Source organism: Salarias fasciatus, chromosome 18 (assembly GCF_902148845.1).
Source record: "Salarias fasciatus chromosome 18, fSalaFa1.1, whole genome shotgun sequence".
Classification (NCBI taxonomy): Eukaryota; Metazoa; Chordata; class Actinopteri; order Blenniiformes; family Blenniidae; genus Salarias; species Salarias fasciatus.
Genome location: NC_043762.1, coordinates 22,096,289 through 22,120,262, shown reverse-complemented (window position 1 = coordinate 22,120,262; position 23,974 = coordinate 22,096,289). Strand labels below are relative to the sequence as shown.

The window sequence follows — 23,974 nt, the reverse complement described above, 5'->3', positions numbered from 1 at the left end:
AACTTCACTCATTCATTCATTCATTCACTTCAGGATGTAATGAATCCTGAGAGCAGTGTGAAACATGATGTGGAACAGGATGTGTAAAAATCTTTTGGATTCATCGTCTCCAACCTGAAAGGGAGGATCGGAGGAAAGATAAAGTGACCCTGCCATCCCGGGGGCCGCGGCGGTTTGGGGAAAACATCCAAGGTGAAAATTACACACTTTCTTGGCAGATATTGAAAAGGTGTAAATCCACCCAACACCCCTACTTTCACACTGAATCTCACTCCTTCAGAGTGTAACCAGGTCAGAGTGATTTCAGAAGACAATAACAGAGACTCCCACGTGAAACAGCAGCTGAATAAACCGTCCATCACGGTCCACATTCGCTGAGTTCAGAGTCTTTTAAATGTAAAACATTCAATCTTTTCTCATAAATGGAATCGATGCAGGTTCAAGATGGCGGTCAGACGAGAGCGTCGGTTCAGACGGCTGCCGTCAGTGAGGGATCTACAGCTGTACGTCTGATATTCTTCTGGCTGCTGTGGATTCACTGTGCTGATGAAGCTGTGGGAGGCTGTAGGAAACTGTCAGACACAGACAGAGGCGACGTTTTACTACCATGCAGTAGCAGGATTGTTGTATTGTTATATACAATAATTTGATCAAAATACAATTTGTTTTAGTCTCTCGCATCAAAACCTGGCTGGCACCGGAACCGGTTCATGTGATTAACGCTGAACAAATCTGACATGAAACTGTGTAACTGCGTCACATTTGCAGTTCATTGCTCATGTTTATGTTTGATTAAATTCTGGTTCCTACCTCCAGTGATAGGGAGCTGCTTATGGCGGAACTAACTGTTTGCAGAAGTTGCAGGTCGGACCGCATTAAGAGGCGCACAGAGAAACGTGTAGAAGAGAAAATAAGTTCTAAAAAGTCTGTAAAAAGAGTCAAAATACACAATTTACCTCATTTGTAATGTGACGCAGTCAATGAGGTTCATATATTTCTGGTTTTCTTGCTGTTTGTGGTGATTATTATGGTGATAGTGTGATAGCAGCTCAAGTGCTAATTTTGCTAATGTGGCTAAAAGCTCATATACAACCTTCTGTTACAGTAACAATTTCATCTCAGTTCACGAGGTTAAAAACATGATTTGTGTGATTACAGTTAAAAGCTGTAAATAGACAAGTTAAAGAATTAATAGACAAACAGTTAATTTACTCTGTATAAATAATGGTTTTCAGGTCAACATTTCATTCATCATGTAAGAGGGTTAAAATGTCATATGCCTGAAGGTTTAAGGATATTTATGTTTTGTGCAATTTGTATTTACTGACATGTTTGTACGTTAACAGTTCTGACGTTCGGGGTTGGAAGTTAAACCCTGAGCAGTAAAGGGAAGGAAGAGCTGTGCTGTCGTTGTTCATCACGACGTATCGGAGATTTTAACCTTGAAACATATATCTTCATAAATCTTACATTAATATTATAAATCATTTAAACAGCTGAAGTGGAATTGTATGTACCTACAATGCATCTGTGCTCAAATCATAAACTGAAGACATAAAACACTAAAAAGATGAAAGCATGAGCAGGACTGCCACACTGAGGGAGTTAAATACGCAGATGTGCAAGTGGCCAAGGCATTAAATGGAGGTTTTACAGAGATACATAAGAGTTATGTAAAAAGGCTCCAGACCTACTTGTTATGGACAATTGAGATTCTGAAGTGTTTTTCATTCTGACTGCTCTTCTTAAACTCCACTGTATAAATTAATCTATGTGAGTGCTGGAGGGCAGCGCATATCATTACCTCCCGCTCCAGAACATCTCTGAAGCCCTCAGACGCTGTGATGTCTGCTCCCATTACTCTCTACTGCCCTTGTATTACGCGTCTCCGGTTTACAGTGGGTCTGTTAAAAACTGTCCTGCCGCTCCGAGTCCCAGCGGCCGAACGCATCGGGAGGGAATCCTGGACCCGGGAATGTATGCAACGCTGGATTATGGCGTCCGTCTCTGAAGCGGGAAACTGTAATTGGGACTGGGAGATTAGCCTTGAAAACTACGCAGAGACTGAGCTGCACCTCCTTCCTTTCCGGTCTTCTGCCGTCTTCTCTCATGGACGTTTACGCCGACGGACCAAGACATCGCAACGGCTGTGACGAGTCGCCGAGAGCAGATTTTACGTTTCCCTCTGCAGACATAAGTGTAACGCCGCCTCAGGTCAATCGGCCCCCAGCAACAATGGCGCATAATTAAGACACACTCGTGTTTTAGTCCCAGCTGCTGTTGGAATTTGACCCGACACTCGTGCACTCACATGCACTTTTCTGCACAAGTAGGTCTTCTGTTTCTGGTTCAAAGCTCCCAGCTTCCTCTGCTGTTCCTCTCCTTCTCACGCGGGGGAGCGAGGTTGCAGACAGCGGCTGACGGACGCCAGGAGGGTTGAGATTTTGCAACTCGTTCCCACCACATACACATCTCTCTAATTGGCAGCCCACTGCACCGGCAGATTACTCAGACCGTGACTCAACGCTTCCCTCGCCCCACCAGAGCCGCTCGGCGTCGGCAGGGCAGATCACGCCCAGCGCAGCCAGGACCGAACCCACCTCGAAGCCCCGGGGGTCCTGGGGGGAAGTGAGGTCTGGACGTCTGCAACCCTCAGAGTTTGTAAAGACTGACAGTCGAATCCAAGCAGCACGAGAGACTCTCAGGAAACGACATTTTCCCAATCCTTTGTCCTCCTCCTTACATGTGAATCTACATCTCCAGCAGCAAACGCGCCACATTTCCAGCTCAGCATCTTCGCCAAAGCCGAAGGTGACGGTTCTTCACTGCAGCTTCTTGGTGCACGGAGCGCTCAGATGGCTCCATTAAGAGCAGTAAAAGCACATTTGTCACACATCACAGCTGCGGCGTTTCAGTTGGCCTCGTTTAAACTAATATGAGAGCAGTCATTCATTGGCTGTTTTTTTTTTTATTAAATCTGACTTCAGCTTCAATGAGTTGGGGAACATTTCTGGTCCACATTCCTCAAGAAAACTGAATTCATGCAGCAATGACTGGCCTAATCCAGCGACCTTCCAGATTCTGCGTGTTTCGTTGACACGATGACACTGGCAGAGGTCAAACAAGAAGCAGACGAAAGTCTTTCAGCGTTATTCAAATCAGTACAGTCGAAGCGACGATCACAAGCCTCGAGCAACAGCAAGCTTGCACATTATCGTCAACACGACATTATTTCCAGCACGAGTTCCAGCCGAGAATTTCAGATGCAAGAGCAGCTTGGAGTTGCATAAAGAAATCTAATGAAAGATTTTTTTTTAACTCTGGGGCATTTAGTCTCTTTTTATTGCCCCGTAGTACGATATGTGGCGTTGAGATTGAAAGTAGGCCGTGGAATCGCGCTTTGTGCAGAAGTGCGTCTCCAGCTGTGTGAAGACAGACGTCTTCAGAGTCGACCCGCCGACTGCGACGAGCCAGAAATGTACAGTAAGTGTTTTCAGCCACAGGGAGCCTCTCAGACGAAACAGCACCTGAAGACACGTTTTAATAGCGGCGTGAAGAAAAGAGGGTCCGTAAGAGCTGCTGTGCAATAAACATCTGTGAACGATCATCACTGCAGATAAAAATACAACCGAGGAGAGTGAGACACAAGAAACGAAGCTAGAAGACTAGATGACCGTGGAGGTATTTTCAGCTAAATCTGTGTGTACAGCCATAACATCTCTGATCTTACTGAACAGAAGTGCAAAAATAATAGGAAGTGAATCAACACTGCAAAAAAATCAAAATCTCGCCAAGTTTTTTTAAACTTGTTTTGAGTGAAAATGTCTCATTTAAGATAAATCCACTTAAAAAATTATATTTCAGCAGGATGAAAAGACTTGATTTAAGACAGCTTCTCTTAAATCACTTGTTCAATTGGCAGTTTTACTTATTCCAAAGTAAAAGTATCTTAATTTAAGAACAAAACTGCCAATAGAACTGAAAATTGTCTTGATTGAAAAGAAGTTCTCTTAAAAAAATGATTTTTTTCCTGTTGAAATATAATTTTTAATGGGATTTATCTTAAATCAAGTAAAATGACACATTTTCACTCAAAACAAGTTAAATAAAATCTGTATTTTTCGCAGTGCAGCTGAACAGAGAAAATCTGAACAACAACGAGGCTTCTGCTGCCTCATTTTTCTAACCCCAAAGACACTTTCTGTTGAGCGCCACCTCCGCCGTGCCACATTTTGATTTGTTTGGTGAGCAGCAGCAGGTGGCTGCTAAATTTAAAAAAGCATCAGAAAATCGTTGCGCTGCTGCAACACTGACCAGGAAACTGCTCTGCCGCATATCTCAATATCCCAGAGCCGCCGCCGCCGCCGCTGAGCTCGCCTGTTCACCAGAATGTGAACCAAAGCATAAACTCTCTCTTTACTGAGCTAACTATGCATCATTTTTGCCGTTGAGGAGTGTATCATACGAATTGGATTTGGCCAGATTATCAGGAACACACCCAGTTTTCACATGCATGACGCCTCTTCGACCTTCAGAGCTCCGGGCTGAACCGAGTCGATGCATTACATTACACAGGTGTAAACAGTTGATACTGGATTGTACGACTGCTTCTTTCAACAGAGATTATTCCTCCATGCGTGTTTTCTGAGACGTAAGCTTGCTCAGCCATGCTGTTTGTCAGGTAGACCCAGAAAACGAGCTTCAAACGGGACTGGAAGTAGAGCAGCTCTCGTGCCAGGTGTTCCAGCTGTCTGATCGGACCGGCAGATGTTCTGCTGCCTCCACAGAGACGCTCCGCTTGTTTTCACTCAAACCGAGCAAGATGTCATGGAAACCCCGCCCGTGTTCTGTTCTGGCTGCCGCCAGAGTTTCATCTCTCTCACTTTGTAGTTTTTTGCAGCGGCGCCAGCTCCCGTCCCGTTCCCTCCATTCGCGCCAGAAGGCGGCGCCCCACGGCGCCCCATTACCCGGCGCGGGGCAGGAAGCGCGACCTCCAGCCCAACGAGGAAGAGACGTCTTCCTGAGCGAACCGCACGCCGTCTGATCCACATCACAACAATGGCACGGCAACACGAAGCGCTCTGGAATCAATGAGCCTGCAGCAGTGTCCATCCCGCCTCCCCTCCCTCCCCCCCGCCAGGACACGCTCCTCAGCTCGCCTCCTCTTTTATTTTTCTCCACTCACCACCTCCCCTCTTCTTTTTCCTCTCTAGTGATCCATGTCAAAAGAGATTACACAATTTTCCACGCACACCAGGTCCTCGCGCCGTCCCATTAGCAGTGTGATGCTCGCGGTTCGGGGAGTTGCAGCCGTGAGTTTAAAAACACGTCTGTCTCTGAGCCGAACGGCTGAGCATCCATCACGTCTGTCCCCCACACACTCCCAAGAAGAACTTCTGCCAAAGCAACTTTGGAGGTACGACGCAGCAAAAGCGAGTCTTGAATCAGTGTCAACTTCTCATACGGCCAAATTATTTAAACATTAGCTTCGAAATTAAAACAGGCATGAATGACTTTTATTGATGGGGATCTACTTTTTCTTTTACTTTGAAAGAGTCTATTAAACGCCCCTTAGAGCAATGATTAAAAATGTAAAGCAGCGATAGAAATCAAAGTAATTTTTACTGGAAAGGCAAAGTCAAGCTCAAGCGACAGTATTTGAGAGGACGACTTGGGTTTTTGCAAAATCATATCTATATCAGAGTACGGCAGGTTTTGAAGACCTCAAAAAAGAACAGCAACGAACATAAATATATAACAGCAGTAATAACAGGAAAGTAAAGAATCAACTTATAAAGTTCTAAAGACTACTATGCAACAAAGAAATATCCACTTTCATCCATAAACGTTCTTAAAAGGCGTCGGCCTGTTGTTTTACACTCCTCCACTCAAAGAGTCTCGGCGTAATGAGCTTCATGAGTCTCTGCTCCAAACATTTGATTAGCACATGTAAAATTAGTCTGCTGCTAATTGGAAAGCTGGCTTTGTAAGAAAACCACTCGACCGCCGCTGTCAGGCCGGATTCGAGGCTTCAGAGCTTCAATGCTTCAGCGCTGCTCCACTCAGGCTGCACTGCTCAGTGAATGGCTTTACTTGGCTTCTTATTTGCCGTCACTGCTTAGGTAATGCAATACTTGACACTATTAAATCCCCTTTTAGCTTTAATTTAGCTCATAATTTCTGCATCTGTGCAGAAAATAATTCACAAATCACCACTTAGGAAGAAAAAAAAAAAGGTTCTTCTGACAGTATTAGAGAGGAGCTCCAGCAAGATAAGACTGTTCAAAACCTTAAATCAATATTCTGACATTTTATGAGCATGATGATAACATGTAACAAGAAAATCATCAGTGGATAAACTGGAAAAAAAAACTCACTTGCTTCATTAAAGAGAGATTACAGGAAAAGATAAGAGAGATAATAAAATTAAGAGATATCGTGGTTTTATCGAGGCTGTATTTAATTTAAGAAGAGAAACTGGGTCGTTTCACGTCACCAACCCATCCAGACAAAATAAACTCTAAACCTGCCTTCAACCCAGACTGTCCACGATAAACAGGAGCTGGTCACTTGTTCAGATATCCGTCATTAATTTGGCGATTCGGTTATCTGGAGGCCAGAAACCGCTGTTCGGACCAGCCGGACAAAGAATATGAATTTTCACTGTTCTGCTCTCCGCCACTGAACCCGCCGCTGCCTTTAATCTCTGTTTGAAATAAATAATCTGAAGCTAGAGACGTGTCTGCAGGTGGAACGATGACAGGCTGCACGAGGAACTTTACCGCCGTGATGGCGGCGGCGACGGCGACGTAATGAGTCACTGCAGGACGAAGTGAACAACGGCGGCGTGAGCCGAGGTGACGCTGATAATTCATCTGGTTCATTGAATCATCGATAAACCGAGAGCGACCGGGGGCCTCAGCCGCTGTGTCACAGCCGTTTGCTCGCCACTCCATCCACTGCCAGGCACACGGCCGCGTCCTCTGCAGCTCCGTGATGAGAGTGTGTTCTCATCCACAAACAGATAAATCAAAATAAAGCGCGACTCGCAGCCTCCGCTCCCCGGAGCCGTCGGGCCAGATTCCCACGCCCGGCCCGTCCACTCACACGAAGCGGCATCTTTCACCAGGATGAGTCCGGGGCGGCGGAGGGCCGCGGTCCTGGCAGCGCGTGCCAGCCGCCCCCCCTCACGGCTGCCTCTTTCCTGACAGTGATTCTGGATGAAAGGCGCTGTGTGCCCGGATGCCAGCGGCCCCCGGAGGCCCGGATTCACGGAGCGGGCCGCCGCTCTCCGGCGTCCAGCATGAGTCTCATCGATTTTCAGACTAACCGGGGTTCACCGCTGCCACTGAACCACTGCTAGAGACTGACGAGCAGCAGCAGCATCCTTCCATCTGGAAAGTCTCCGTGTCAACCGAACGGCGACAAATGAAAACCCGAAATGTTCCCCGCTGCAACACTGTTCACCACTTCACCTTTCCACCCACTCACACTCACTTTAACAGCGCCTTGAGTGGCATGTTGTGGTTGGAAGCACATTCTTCTCTGCCCTATGCGCCAACTAAAACACTCTTTTATGCAAAGAAGGTCTGCACAAGAGAAATATGACCGGTCAGTCATCTAAACCCACCTAGGCTCATGACAGCCCAATGAAATCCTCATTTCTTTAAAAACAGTCTGGAACTAAAAAGAAAGTGGTGCCGGAACTATAAAAATTATTTCTTCATTTACAGATGATCACTGCTCGCTCTGCTATTTTAATTCCTCAGCTGTAATTCAACCGAACGGAAACAGTATTTTTCACAAGGCAAAACACACGGCTCGGAGCGTCCCCCGAGAAACATCTGCTTTTTATCCTCTGAAATGAAGTGAGATTTCTGGGAGGTGTAATCTCTAAAATGTTACCAACATTTCTCTCTCTCTCTCTTTCAGGGACGGAGCAGTGAAAGGCGGAGTGGAGCGGGAGATAAATACGCGGCAGATGATGGCATAAGGATGAGGCTAAGTGATGTTTTATACCCCCAGATTAATCCCCCTCCTCCCCCTTCTCTCTCCTCCTCTGTGCAACTTTGTGCAACAGCTCACACTAATCTGAGATAATAGCTCAATTGGAGCTGCAGACTTCCTAATGATCACTTGGGGCGAGCGGGCTTCGAGACATGCAGACACGGGGCAGTGGGCCAGTCGGACCAGCAGCAAACAGCGACACATAAAACACATGAGTGAGGCCCAACTCCACAACCCGACAGACATCTGGAGGGACTTCTGACATCCGCAGCTCGATAACAAGCCGCTCATTGAAATCAGACGTGCTGGAGCAGGGACGTGTCCGACCTGCCTGCCAGTTGATCCAACACGCCAGCGTTTGTTATTCTTCGGGGGATTTGTAATCCCTGCGGAGAAAACACACCGAGCACGGCGGCAAACAAACACCGAGCAGTGACACCGACGGCTGCTGCAGCGGAGAAGAACTCTGATCTGAAACTCATTCCTGCGTCTGCTTCAGTTCCAACGTCAACCTCCGGGATCTCATTTGAGGCTGCAGGTGGAAGACTGTGTGAACTGTCACAGCAGGAGCACACACACACACACACACACACGAGGATCAGGAGACCAGGAGATGATCACTTGTTCACAACATTGTCAAATATATTCAGCGTTTGTTTGAATCATTTATGCTACATTTGACAGAAAGTGAAATTCCCGTAAAAATACCGCAAGTACTGAAGTAGTGTGAACCTGGTGACGCCGTCCAGAATTCAAATGAATGTTCATGAACATCTTTTCCGCTAAAGCAGCGGTTTGAAGAGCTTTTTCATTCATTCACTCAGATTTTAACTCTCACTGTGAAGCAGCCCACTTTCGATGGACGACTACGACTGTGACAGAAGACAGATGGTTCAGGCTACTTCTATTACTTTACCTGTAGAGCAGGGAGTGGGCGGAGCAACCACATGAAGCCAGAGAGCCTTTACTACTCCCCTTTTCACTGACTGAGGAGGAGATCCTGAAGTTCTGAACACCAACTAACTTGAGAGCATTTTACATCTGGAACAGTACGGGGATGAGACCAGAATAAATAAACCTGGAAACCTTTAATTCAGCAGGAAACCATGAACCCACCCGTTAACTCCAGCTGATTATCTAGATTCTCACCATACACAAGTAATAGTTAAGCAGTCGATTGAGTTTCTAAACTAACACAGCAGGTTTTACATTTAATCTGTTTTTGCAAACCAAGCTGTCCTAATCAGAGCAATCAGGAATAGTTAGATTAATTAAGACTCTTTTGAACACAGAGGAAAGGGGAAATAAACCGACCACAGACAAACATGGAACAATCCTGGGGATAAAGGCCTAATCCTCCCCACGCTGTGTTCAGTCGTCAACAGCCGCACAGATTAAGAAGCGAATTTGACGCGAACAAAAAAACAACTTTTCCAAACTCAGCCCAAAGGACGACATCCCATCCTTCACCTTTTTCATTTTCACTTCAGCTTCATTCATTTTTATCTGAATGTCTCTGCCGTTCCACATCATCAACAATCCTGACAAACAGCGTCTGCGGCGCCGAGCGCCTCGCTTCAAACGGCAGAAAGAAAAATGCAGAGAAGCAGAGACTGCAGGGAAAACCTGAACGCAGACGGAGACGAGTGAAGAAACATGATGCACTGCGAAAACTTTCTCAATTCCATCTCCGCTCGAGGAAATAGAGTGTTTCTTCATCTGCAACAAGCTGGAATAATTTAGATTTTTTAAACCTTGCTGTGTAGGCGGTGGAAACAGCTGGAGTGATCGAAACAGCCAGAAGGTGGAGGTCCTCCTCCTCCTCCAGCCGCCCATCAGCTTCAGCATCACGCAGGATTTACATGGTTTTCAAATTCTGGGAAGAAGAGATGCTGTCGACAGTCGCTGGGCAAACTCAAGTAATTTGAGGGCGTAGGGAATCTTTCTTCAGGTTTCAACTGAATCCACTAAAAGGCATCAGAAATAAGTAATAACGACACCAGGAGTCAAGGAGCAGCAGCAAAGTCAGTTTGCGTTTGAAGGAGTTAAAATTGCACAAATTTGTGAGGCAGAAGAGCAGAGAGAGCGGAGACATGCAGCGGGCTGCTGACTCTGCATCGCAGGGGAAACAAAAGAAGACTTTGAGCTCTTCGTCTCCCTGCAGGTAGAAATGTTAAATTCATGAACCGGGATGAAACGGATCGTTATCACATTCAAGGCTGAGGAGAAAGTCAAGCGGACACTCCGGACTTTGAAGGTAAGACGGATAGATTGGAACCGGGCGATACGGCGCTGTAATCAGGACGAGGATTAAACCGCCGCTCCGTGTCCGAGTTTGGCACAAATCTGACTGAGAACTGGAGGCAGGGCTCTTCTGTCGCCTCGACTGGAGGCCAGGTGAGCGCCGGGAGCGGCTCTGGACGTCATCGCCAATGAAAACTTACAGGACGAGGAAGTCGGTTTCACCACGTCTCTGACGGGGGTGTTCAACCTGCGGCTCTGGAGCCACATGAGGCTCTTCAGTCCCTCTGTGGCGGCTCCAACAAGCTTTCACAATATGAAACGTGGATGAACATTAAACTTATTTTTATTATAACTACACACCACAGTACTGTTCAGAATGATTCCTCACTCTCAGTTCAGAAGGGATTCAGATAAAGGTCCAAGTAAAATTAGGAAAAAACCACAAGAAATGGGGAAAAAAAGTGATAGAATGTTAAATAAAAAACATGACATGTTTAGAATTTCTAATAGAAGAACATAAATATGGCTGGAATGAAGCCAAACTGCTTAAATGGAGGTAAAATGATTAAAACTACTAGAATTTCAAAACTGTCAACAGAAAATACTTGAAAATAGGAACAGGACTGTTAAAATCAGGTACATAAACAGGTTGAATTTAATAAAATGTTCACTGCTCTCAGCCCTAACTTCATTAATGCATCATAAGATATATTTTTTGTCTGTGAATCAGAACTCTATATGAAACTTCCTGAGCTGCATTTGCCTCATTTTAAAGGTTAAATGTGTTTTGTGGCTCCAGAGCAAAAATGTCTCTTTTGGTCATCGAGGCTGCAGAACCCTGGTTTATGAGGAGTCAGCTTCTTTGCTCCCAAACTGTGAACTCCAGTTTATTGGTATGCACGGTGTGCACGGTGTGCACCAGGTCCAGTGTAATCATGCATGTATGAATGTTTGGGTCCGTGCGGCGAGCGGCTGGTCACTGGGGGATGGAGGCTGGCGGTGGGGGATGGTGGGGTGGGTGTGGAGATGGGAGTCTGGGGGTGGGGGACCGGTGGGGGATGGGGCTGGGGAGACAGGCTGGAGGATGGAGATCAGAGCATCCAGCACACCATGTTAGCATGAAGGATATTGGTTTTAAAGAGCTCAACAAGCACACTGCCACCACCAGTCAGGTCGGGGGGGGGGAAAGGTGACACCGGCAGGACAAATAAGGAGCTGCGGCAAAAGGTTTCTTCCTGTCAGCATATTTCCAGCCCACGGTCTGCTGCGCGCATTCACCCGCTGGATTCTGTGGCTTGGCATTGTGCTGCCAAATAATATATTGTGAACACAAGTAGGCCGACAAAAGGAGCCTATCCACTCAGCCATTCAGAAAATTTAATTCAAAAAGCACAGCCTCGACCACTTCAGCATCGACAAAAAAACCTGAGTGTGTCATTTCTGCAGAGGATTTGCTGTGTGTACAAGCTAAATCCTCACCGCCGTCTCCCCCCGAGCAGCATATGTTGCTCAGGTTTACACTTCGCTGCACGACGCTGTCTTTTACAAACAGGCACAGAGACGGCCAAAAGCAACTCTGAAAATGATCCAGTATCAGAAACTTGTAAATAAATTAGTTCATAGATCCCAGACTGAGAAAGAGAGTCTTCAAACAGCCACTATTAGGAGGGAGGAGGGAGGAGGAGGGAGGATACAGACACCTGAAGCCAGACTCAAAATGACTCACTTTACTCAACAGAAACTTGTTGAGTAAAATATCATATTCTGAGGCAGACATCTCAGATATTCCCTTCAAAACAACGTAAACCTCAGACTGTAGACACAATGGATTTCAGCAGTTTCAGAGTATTGGCGGTATTGGTATTTTTGTGACACATAGAAAAATGTGACCATAAACCATGTTTTTCCACCTTTTTAAGAATTTGTAAGGACTCAAACAGGGCATGACATCCCTCAGCAGGAGCAATATGCCATTTAAATCTATTTCAGAACTCAAATATACAATAAAATGTCAAATCCATATCAAACATGTTGTTTTTCTCACTTCTGGTCAAGATTTTAAAACATTAGAAATTGTATTTTTCTTTATTGAAACTATTAAATCTCTGTTTTTCTTCTACTAAAGTGTCTCTCAGTGAATTCCAAGCTGTCAGGGCAGCATCGTCTTTAACCGATCTCAGAGCAGAGCGTCTGCGTCTGTCCGGCCGAACATCGCCGCCAGCAGCGCCTGACTGTCTCCGTCAGGAAACTGAACCGACAGCAGTCTCTCAGGAGTGGCGTCTTCATGTGTCGGAGGCTCCGCCTGATGGAGAGCTCGCAGGTGGCAATAAAACCCCAATAACAATCTGCTGTTTGATCGATGAAAGCGTCGCGGGGAAAACGAAGCCTGACGGGGAAACAGATTCCTACAAACGTCGGGGCTCGTCTGTGTGACGCATGAATGTTTCAGGAGAAAAGACGTTCCAAATGACCTGCTTTCTCTTGCCGGCCTGAGGACACTTCCTGATGGTCTTGGAGACGGGGAAACGATGGCGGAACCTCCAGACGCCCACATGAACCAGGCGGCGGCACACAACAGGTCCCTGTCTCTGAGTGGGAGGCGGTGAAATCCAGAGGCGGAAACAGAAGACCCGCAGCAGGTGAGGAGGGAAACGCAGGGAGCGTGGACGTACGGGAAGGCGCAGAAATTCCTCCCAAGCCACAATTAACCCAGACACAAAAGAACGCGGCGGCACAGCGAACACGGCGTCGGCTCTGGCACAACTTCACTGGTTTCAGCACAAGCCTCCTTTCAAAATATAGGGCACTGGCTGGCGTTCAGGAGGGAAACTGGGATTCTATTGTTTCCAAAGAGGAAACAACACATCCGAGACGCCTGTCAGCGCTCTGAGCTGCAGACGGGCGTCTCTCACCTGGACAGCTCTTCATTTGAAGACGATTGGAAAAATGCTTCCAAACAACCAACACACATTTTAAAGAAAGCAACTGCCTGTGGAGCTTTCTATAAATAGGAGCATGGGGGGGGTGAAATCACCTGCACCTGCATGCAGCTGGGCCTGAGGCAGAAAACACTCACATCCACGGTCAGAGCATTGTTACTCCAGTCTCTGCGTTAACTCCCTGGCTCGGAAAAAACCTGGATCTCTGAGAAACAAGAGGCAAATGGAGAACAAACCCTCATAAAATGCTAATAGCGCAGCAAATAAAAAGTGACACCGTATTATGAGGAGAGTTAGAGGAGACGAGGGCTCATTTCGGCCCGAAAAGTAGAAGTGTTATGAGGAAATGGAGCTCATTGAAATACAGGAGCCGCAACACACATTACAGAAACGATCAGGCCGCTGGGTCGAGCTCCGACATGAGCCTGGAGCAGGTCCAGCCTTCCAGCACATCAATAACCCAAAGAATGTACAGTTTTCTGCTGTCATGGACAGAAAAGTACCGGCTGCTTTCCTTTCTGTTGGAGAAGCATGTTTCCATGGTGTACTGTACCGGATGTTCAGCCAAGTGTGAAAAAGACCATGTGGAGAGATCTGATTCTGATGGTTTTAAGGCCAATGACTGTCTTGTTTCTACATCTCTTTCATCCCATCAACCCAGCCCACTCTTCTGAAACAAGCTGCAATCATCTTGATTTGTGGAGGACTTACGGCAGTTCTCTTCATCACTGTTGTCTGAGCAGTCGTCGTCGTCGTCGCACCTCCAGATGGTGGGTATACACCTTTTGTTGTTGCACTGGAACTGTCCATCCTCACACTCATCAGAGGCTGAAAGGGACGAGAAAAGCACCGTGAGAGGAGACCACGGTCCAGACGGACGTGGAGGGGGAGCGCCCAGCGGCAGTTCAACTGTCATTTGCAAATGAATGCCTAATTGATATTCAGCATCCATTCAGGTCAGGAGGCGCAGAGCGGCTCAGGGTTCTCCCAGCCACTGATCTGCTTTCTGCGGGATATTTAACAGCGTGTGTGTGTGCATGTGTGTATGTGTGTGTGTGTGTGTGTGTGTTGGGACTGTAGCACGCCTGAAACGTGAAGACAAAGATGCAGCCAGGCGGTGTGTGCTCCTACATCTCGCTGCCTCGGATGCGGTATGGATGCTGTCAGCCGGGAAACACATGACACGTTCAGCCGTTTTCATTTCCCTCAGACCAACACGCCGCCGCAGAGACGGAAATCACAGGTTTCTGGGTTCAAGGTTTTCTACATTAATTTCCTTCTTATTCTCTTGACATCAAAGGCGCGCGCACGCACGCACGCACCCACACACACACACACACACACTGAGCACCGGGAGCGCTTCCTCCCACCACACACCTTATCGACCACATTTCATTCTGCTGGAGTAAAGAAACGCGACTCTCTACCGACCTGTCGAGAAGCGAAGCCCGAGGACGAAGAAACAGAAAAGTAACAGAGTCCTTATATCCGGATACATTTCTGCTCCTTCACATCCACAAAACAAAGCCCGGGAGCCGCTCCGCTCGTGGCGCTGCGACGCTGCTGCTGCCTCCCTCTGCGCGTGAACCCCCTCCGCCCCCCTCCTCCCCCCGCCCCCCTCCACTTCCCCCGCCCCCGCCTTCTCCTGAGTGGCTGCCCGGCCTGGGGGCGGGGCCAGGGCGGGATACAACAGAATAGAATAGAATAGAATAGAATAGAATAGAATAGAATAGAATAGAATAGAATAGAATAAAGTAGAATGCATATTTCACTTCCCATAACTCCTAAAGACAAAGGATGCCATAAGTGACCGAGAGGGTCGAATTACAACTAGGGCTGTCACTTTAATTACATTAATTAATTACACCGCAAATTAACGCATTAAAAAATAATCTAAGACCTGTACCTATACCATATAGACTTGAGTGGCAGTTCAGTGTGAATGGAATTGTTGTCTTATTTAGAGGCATGTTCTACTTGTAGTATTCATTTTGAATTTAGTTTGCTTCAGTGGCTATTTGAGACTCGGCCTTATTTTATTTCAGAATTTTTTAATCTATATTTGTACTGTATTTTGGAATCGTGCACCAGGCCGAACTGGTTTGCTGGGATGTACCTAAAGTTTTTCTTCTTTTGAATTGCACTAATGAAACACTCTGAAAGTGTTATTTGAGTTGCCTGATTGGGCGTGGAAATTTTTTTGGACAAGACGTCCTGACTTAGCTCTCATTCATCATCAATAAAAATGTGGGGTTTTAAAACTTCTCTTCTAGGTGTATTCATCTTATGACTCATGCACTGCAATTCTGTAACGTCCTATAATTCGAATTCTTCACTTTGGGGACTCAAAGGAGATATGAGATTAAAATGTGATTAATTAGATGAATTAATTACAAATCTATAATCATTTACATTAATTTTTTTGATCGCATGACAGCACTAATTACAACCATCCATCCACATTGATCACAAGGATTTATGAGAATTGATGTTGCTACTTCAGTGGAAATCATTAGCTATGGATCAAACTTCAATCATTGATTAATGCCTTTGATTTCCTTAAACCTTAAAATTTACTCTGACACACAACTTTAATTTACATATAATTTATACATTTTTGGAAGTTGGCAGCCAGCTCTGCAAGTTATGATATCTAGAAAACACCTTCAGGTTTTTCTCAGTAATACTATCCAGCCATGGTGAAAACAAGATTTAACACCGTGTCTCACCCAGGGGGAAATGGAAAACTGTCAGTGAATGTTCTGCACGGTCTGGATTTTGGACTGTTAAATCAAAAGTATACTTTCAATATAACAGTACAAATTCTAATAGAGTTTAATAAATATCCCCATTTATAAATGCAGAGATTTATTAAATAATTAGACACTGAATTAAAAAAAAAAAAGACACCCCAATTTTCCAGTTTTAATTGACAATTACTCAGTTTAAAGTCTAATTGCACTCTGAAATGAAAACATAGATAGGTATATCGGTACAGGTGATCTCCAATCACATGAAAAACAGAAAATTACACAAACGGATTAATTCTCCATGAAGGCATGTTAGTGGAAAACATCAGAGGAAATATTCCTGTCAGTCTACAAGTTCTTTACAGAGGAGTGTTTGGCTATTTATTGATTAAGAGGGAATTCACTGATTGTTTTTGAATATTTGGACTTCTTTAAGACAAAAAAGAGGAAGAAGGGTCATCCATTGTTATCACCTCCCAGATGTTTACTGTGACAGGAGGAGACAACGTCTGGCCTTTTCCCGACTCCTCCACAGATGTGTCTGCTGATAAAGCAAAGTGACTTGAATTTGTGTTATTGAGATGTTTCCTCTCAGCTTTAGAACTAATCAAGAAAACCTGAGACAGAGTGAGAAAGAGCGTCGTCTGCATCAAACCCACTGAGCAGTGGAATCAGTTTTCGAGCGTGGCGGACAGGTAATGGCGACACGGCGGTGGCGGCTGCCGGAGCAGATAAGAGGCCGACGGGGGGTCAAGCAATTTTATGCGGTGTTTTTGTGTTGAGTTTAAAACAGTGTGAGGAGTAATTCTGTCAGCCTAGCCTGACGCTCAGGAATCTAACAGGGGATTCACCACGTACTGAAACCTCCCAGAATTCAACAGTGCAGTGAAGTCGGCCATGGAAAGCAGAGGGAGGGGAAAAGGTGGGCTCCTGTGATCCAAAAGCGTCCGCTCCGGGCCCCACCTGTTTCAGCGTTCACTTTATTCTTTAGTACAGTACAGCCTCCTGTTCAACAACCCCGTTATTAATATTCCCTCTAAGCAATAATGTGATATGAGTCTCATCTATATGCAAATTATGCGAACGTTGGGGTGAACTGCAGGCTACACCATTTCTCAAAGGCAGCAACAGGCAGGAAACCCCCCCCCCGCTCCGCTTTCATTAAGCAAACTGCAGCGTTATTACTCCAGCTGAACACAATGAGGTAATACTCATCTGCAGATGAAAGTGCTCCTCTGGTATTTACAAGGTCTGGTGGCCGCAGGCCAGAGCAAACAAGGCTGTCTCTCAGATGTAGGCCAGGACCGCCGCCGGCAGCGGGGATAAGCTGAGGGACAACTTAATCCCTCCCGTGCTCCATGTATGGCGAACGCACAGGAGACACACATATCTTTTTATACTAGTGGTCAATAAAAGTCACAGCCCAGAGCAGCGAATCAGAGCACTTCAGGCCTGTTGTCATGGCTGCACAGCAGCTATCCAATAAGAACGAAGCGCCGGGAGCACAGTGAAGGGAAATCAGATGGCCGGCGCTCCACAGGTGTCCAAATCTGTCACAACCAGTGCTGGTCAGAGCAGCACTGCTTCATTCCTGCTGACTGTTAACATATTCAAACCCCAGATGTGACAAGACTGCTCAGTCATCCAGAAAAAATTCTTGCAATCACAGAAAAATGAAATGTTTTTAAGTTTTAATATTTTCTCCAGGCGCTGTAATGATGGGAGATTCCATCAGGTGTTTGCTTTTAGTCACCTGTCTGCTTTATTCACACAGTCAGAGTTCAAACGACTGTTACAGGTGGGACAAGTGCTTTCTCCCAACCAGGAACCAGTTTTGGATCAATCCTCAGCGGTGAATTAGATTGATAAGAATTGGCCTTAAATTGATATATAAATAAGACTGTGTCTTGACGGCTCCTTCCTGCAGGTCTGAGTTGGCAGTCTGAGCCTTTGGCAGCTCATCAGCGACCAGCTTCGATTTCAACAAGTAAAATTTCAACTTTTCAAGACTTCTTGAGTAATCTGGACGATTAAAGTGTCAATATTCTTCAAACATTAGAATTGATTGAAAGAAGCACAATTATTATTGACCGCTTTGCATTGATCACAAAATCGGCGCGTAGCTCAGCATGCACTGCAATACTCTGTCTAGTGAGAAAATTAAGACCACGGCCAAGACAGAAACCCAAGACACACTTCTGGATTAGCTGCAAATCTGATTCACACGCATCGGAGAGGAGGGTAGGGCGGAACTGATGGGAGGAGTGAGTCACACCGAATGAAAATGCTTTTAGCAGACTGAGGATTAAGTTGGAGGCTGCACATGCATGTGTGCATGAGAGAGAGAGAGAGAGAGAGAGAGAGAGAGAGAGAGAGAGAGAGAGAGAGAGAGAGAGAGAGAGAGAGAGAGAGAGAGAGAGAGAGAGAGAGAGAGAGAGAGAGAGAGAGAGAGAGAGAGTGTGTGTGTTTGTGTGTGTGTGTGTCAGTCAGGACTAATATGAGAGGCCAGTGCAGAGCTTGCATAGCTTCACACACATCATGTTGTTTCTTCTGTCCTCTTTTTCTACTGTCTCTATTTTATGCCACAGTTTACTTGTTTTCATGAGACTGTCCACGCCACTGCTGCAAATAGGAATCATCTCTTTAATCTTTCTTTTAATATTTATTGCTTTACCTTTTACATGTGTTCACGACTCGGTTTCATCTTCATTACTTGCTTTAAGTCAGTCATTACTTTCATGAAGCTGAGTTCATTTTGCCTTTTTCAATTTAAATCTACTTCATTCCACTTCATTTCTGTGATCGCTGTTTCTACCTGTTTCTACATCGTTATTCACTTGAATTTGCTGTTTGGTGTCGTTAACAGTTTTTACAGAAATCATCATTTTTCCATCTTCTGTCTGTGTTTAAATGTAGGATTTAAATTTCCAGTGTGATTCGATGATTAAAATCAGTTGTTTTGGAAAGTTGTTGTAATATCTCACAACAGTGAAGTGAAACTGAAAACCAATGAATCTATTTATATTGAACTACTAATGCTGTAACGGTGTGTTTTTAGATTAAATTAAATGTCAGGGTTTGGTGAAAGACGAACAACTTTACAAAATGGGGAATGTGATAACAGAAGTTTTTGCAGTTTATCATCCGAGGATCAGAGAGATCATCCTTCATCTCCCAGAAATATTAATGTCAACATGGCCTCAGAGTCCAGGTTCCCGGGGAGGGACTGGAGACGCCTGGAGTTGGGTTTGCCAGAGTCTGATGGTTTGTCTCAGGTTGACAGGAAACCGACAGCACTTCATTTCCATTTGTCACAGCAGCCAGTCGGGGATGTGGTCCATCACTGAAACTCCCATCATGCCCACATGGGGCCCCTGCATTGAAAAAAAAAATATAAAAATAAAAACTCTGTGGCATGTGGTCCTGTTTCTCAGCTTCAGCAGCCTCTTGGGGATGTGAGCTCAGAAGAATACGGTCAGGTTTTTCTTTTCGTTTCAGTAAGTTGTGCTAGAAGCTGCAGGAATCAAAAGTTTAGCGACAGTGAGTTCATCCCGTCAGGCTGACGCTCCACCTGTGAGTTCAGTCCGGTCCAGTGTGGACGGGACACTGCTGTTTGGACATCCACTGGTTCAGAGCCACAGCCTGATGCAGGTTTGCGGAGGTCATGGTCGCCTCTTCACACTCCCCTGATCCTGTAAACACTTCTCACTGTTCTCCCTGAACAATGACACCAACTGTCCTCTGGAACAGAACAAGTTCCTTGTTTCATCGTGGACAGGGCGGCAGGGGGGCCGGAGCTGGTCCCAGAGGAGGATGGGTGGAGGCAGGGTGCACAGAGGCACAAGCAACCTCCACATGTTCACCGTTTCTCTCAAACGCATGTGGGAGAAAGTCAGGGGACTCAAAGCTCGTTCACTGACAGGAAGAACATGCAAACCCCAAGCTCCAGCCTCTATAATGAAGTGAGACGGTTAACAGCTTCACTCAAGACGCAAGCTGCAAAATCTGAACAGAGCTCTCAGCGGTCACTTCACTGGTCTTCTTCATTAGGCTGGAATAAGATATGGTTAATGATGATCATGTTATCTGCTTCTTTTTTTATATGAGACTCATTAAATCAACATTCAATCAACACAAGTCCTGTCCTGACGCTTAATGGTCTGTTTCCTAAACTGAGAGGCTGCTGCCCCCTGCAGGCTGATTTCCTTTATTGTCTTCTTTTATTCTTCAAATTGCACATTTATCCAGAAATAATGTCAGAATTATGCAAAACGAAACTAATTATATTATCTAGAGTATGAAAAGGCAGCCCTCGACCCCACACGATAAGGGATCGATAAGGCATAGTTAAGACTAACAGGCCACCCTTTTTGCAGGTAATTTTAGTCATGATACAGTATTGAACTTTAACCCTCCTATCATGCTCCGGATTAAATTGACCCGTTTTAAAGTTTGAAGATCTCGAAAAAGTATATAATTTTTTTTTTTCAGGATGAAACTTCTGCTTGCCTTAATTAGTGTGATCAACATATAAAATGAAAATGGGTCATTTCACATATTTGCAACCACCTTTGCAACAACATGTTTATATGACAGAGACACTGTTCCGGTCAATTTGACCCGGCTGTCAAACTGCAGGTTAAAGGGTGTCAGAAATGTCAGATTATTTCTTTATTTGCATTGAAACTGTGAGACATATTTCACCACACACACACACACACACACACACACATCAGGTCAGCTTTTGAGCTGGTCATGCCAATTTCAGTACAGAAAATCATTCTGGATCTAGATTAATTTAGGACTGAGGTGTGTTTTTGGGGAGAAGTGGACAAAATTCAGGAGTGTATTTGGGGCTCCTCATCCTGGCTGGGGTCTGTAGGTCAAAGGATGAATCGACAGCCAGTCTGCGGGATGCAGAGACAGGCAGGGCCAGATTTTGAGCCACAATGTCTCTGGAGACTTTTCACATTTTCTCCAGAGTAATCCAATCTAATAATCCAAAGATAAGGGCTGGTAGACAGGAGAGACAACCTGGGAGCTCTGAGGACAGTGTTGGACAAGTGGGTAGAACCACCTCCACTACTCTATAACCCAGACCTTCATATCACAGTGGAGGAAAGGCTGGAGGCATTCAGAGGTCACTGCCCATTTAGGTAATACAAGCCTTCCAAAACAGTGAAATATGGGATAAAAAACTGGGCAGCATGTAATGCAAACACCATTGAACATGCAGGGTTACACTGAAAATCCAGTTGAAGGAGCCCCAGAGAAGAATCAGGGAAAAATTCAAATGTTATGTTTCAATGTCATCTAAAACTATTGTTTTATTTGTTGGTCTTTCAAAAGCAGTGAAGTGGTGAAACAATTAAAAAAATGTTTGAACATGTATTTTTTCAGAAAAAAACGAGTGAATTATCCTAACTGAACCTCTACCTGTGAGAGGCAAAGAACACCATTGCACTAAATATTGAGAGAATAGTTAGTAATGGAGTTAGTAATGACAGACTAACAATGATTGTTAGGAGTTTTTTTGGTTTTGCACATCTTTTGGATAGTTAAACATGCACCGGGTCAAATTGACCCGGGAACACCATTGCTGTTCCTAAAAAATGAACATACATAATAGGAGGGTTAAGAGGTTTGGATAGTAATTTCTAATAAAAAAAAAAAATGTGAAAACAGTCTTACTTTTTTGGACAGTTAATATTGTTTGAGTGGAATTAAATGCAACACTGAATGTCAAGGACCACGGTCTCTTTTGGTAAACTCAAACAAAAGGCAGAAGTGAGTTCAACTGAGACGCTTTCTCCCATCTGTCCATCAGGTTTCAGCATTTATTACAATTATGGTGAATGTTTGAGTATTTCTCAGAAAGAAAAAAAAAGTCAAATAGTTTTCTATTGTGCCACAAGTCAAACAGCCAGATGATTTCAAACCAGCACCAGCTGCACAGAATAGAAGGGAAAATTCAAAATACCCAACAGCCTGTCACAATAAAGGGTCCAGACTGTCTCCTCTACTGTTTTTTTCTTTTACACTCTGTATTGCTGGAGCATCAGATTTATGAAAGTAGTCAATCATCATGATAAATATTGTAAATCAGTGTGTCCGACCTCGGGCCTTCGTTTGAATGATTGTGCAGCAGTAGTCGCCAGCTTGTGCACGAATCACACACGTGGACAGACAGATGAGGCTGTTTGGTTCAATCACACATTTTATGAAATATTCAAACTTCAACGCAGGCCACAGTAATCCATCACGTGGCTCAAAGTGCACTAATAACATTGTCCACCAGGTGGAGACAGTGGACTTATGTTTCTGTCCCATTTCATCAGCGATGTGCGAAAAAGAAGAAAAAAGAAAAGACAAATACTGAAAATCTGCTCAGGTAGGAACTGAGATCAGATTAGAGGAACGAACAGGGTTTGAAATTGAGGGCATTAGTTCTATTGGATGATTTCTTCATGGAAAACAGACTCATGCAGATTCATAAACCGAACCTGAGAACTTTTTGAGAATTCTGGCAGCTTAGAGGAGGATCTGTAGACAGAAGACCTAGTTGTGAATTCTCAGTGTTTCCTCTCTGACAGACAGAACACGTGTCATGGAAACCAAACAGCTGTGGGCGGTCAGACATTATGGTGTGGTGATTATTTCTACTGGTCCAGGTTTGATTCTTCTGGCCCATGAGGCCTTTCTGTCTGCGCAACAGTTGGTCTGAATATTCCAAAACTTACTCTTAATTGAATATGTCAGTTTTATGCAAATCTCTCTTCTCTCGCCTGCATTAAGAAGTCGGTGTAGATGATGGATTCACAGAAAGTTTTTAAAAAAATGACAGCAAACTTTATCCACACTCTTGCTTTTTTTTTTTTTTTTTTTCCTAAAATCTACCAACAACAAACCTTTCTTGGGAAAGTAAGAAAAAAGAGGTGGAAATAATCAGCCCATTAGAATAATTAGGTCAAAGGTAAACTATTCCATCAGAAAGTCTCTAAAGCTAAACTGTTCCTTCTAGTTCACAACAGAAACAGACACTCTTTAAAGAGCATTCATGGGAATAGTCTGACATGGAAAATCCAAGCACTAGAATATCATTAAAGAATATTTCCACACTTTCCGACTTTAACCAGTTGAAACAATTGAGATTTTCTTGACTTGTTTTGTCATATTTTAAGATTATTATTACTGTTGAATCTTAAATCAGCTGTAAATGCACAAAACTCAAACTTGCTTCTCCAGTGGTTGAATCCACAGCTTTGAAGTTCAGCAAATTATTAAAAAGAATGATTTATATAATGTAACATATCTCAAATACTTCCCCACTTCGGCACAGGAAAAATACACCTTTTCAAAAATATGTAATAATAACAATAATAACAATAATAACAATAATAATAATAATAATAATAATAATAATAATAATAATAATAATAATAAATGAATTATTGTTTTTTACTCGGTGGTCCCCTTCCACGTGCAGCATTCTTCTCGAGGTCCAGAAAGGCCCTCTTTTCCACCAGTTCTGCAGCGTTTTTGTGTGGATGGACCTGGATCTGGAGAGACAGTCAGCAGGTCACAGGACAGAAACTCACTGAGGACTAAAAGCAGCAGTCAGGAACTGTTCTGAGTGGTGAGTGGGAAGATTTGAGCATTTCTGAACAGCAGCGGGTTTTCATGACTTTAACTGAGGAACTCAAGGAGATAAAAGCCCTGATTGACAGCCGAGGAGACGTACATGAAGCAGGTCGCCCGTTCATTCTGGCAGCTCAGTGGAGGTTCAGCGCTCTTCCAGTGGGACTTTAGTCCTGGACCTCTATTCCTCTGGTGTCTAAAGAAACAAAACAGACACAACAACTGTTCTAGAAATCTTCGAGGAAAATTGTTGAACCAGTTTCAAAATCAGAAAGTACAGGTTAGTTTCCCTGCAGCCTCCATCGTGTGCGATCAGCAAACACGACAAAGTCAGGTCATGTTCAGGGCAGAGAAAGCAGAGAGGTCAAGTCAGTGATGCTGTGAAGGACGAGGACT

The 23,974-nt window shown here is 44.6% G+C and overlaps 1 protein-coding gene across 1 annotated transcript in view; it reads right to left on the bottom strand.

Moving 5' to 3' along the window:
* Positions 1–14,750, bottom strand: part of LOC115405158 (low-density lipoprotein receptor-related protein 8-like) — an 80,307-nt gene extending 65,557 nt beyond the window's left edge. The window contains exons 1-2 of the mRNA XM_030114643.1: positions 14,622–14,750; positions 13,902–14,018 (exon numbers count right to left, since the gene is read on the bottom strand). Of these exons, the coding sequence (XP_029970503.1) occupies positions 13,902–14,018; positions 14,622–14,688 (184 nt within the window). The 5' untranslated portion in view covers positions 14,689–14,750. The remainder of the gene's footprint in view (positions 1–13,901; positions 14,019–14,621) is intronic.
* Between the last annotated feature and the right edge of the window lie 9,224 nt (positions 14,751–23,974).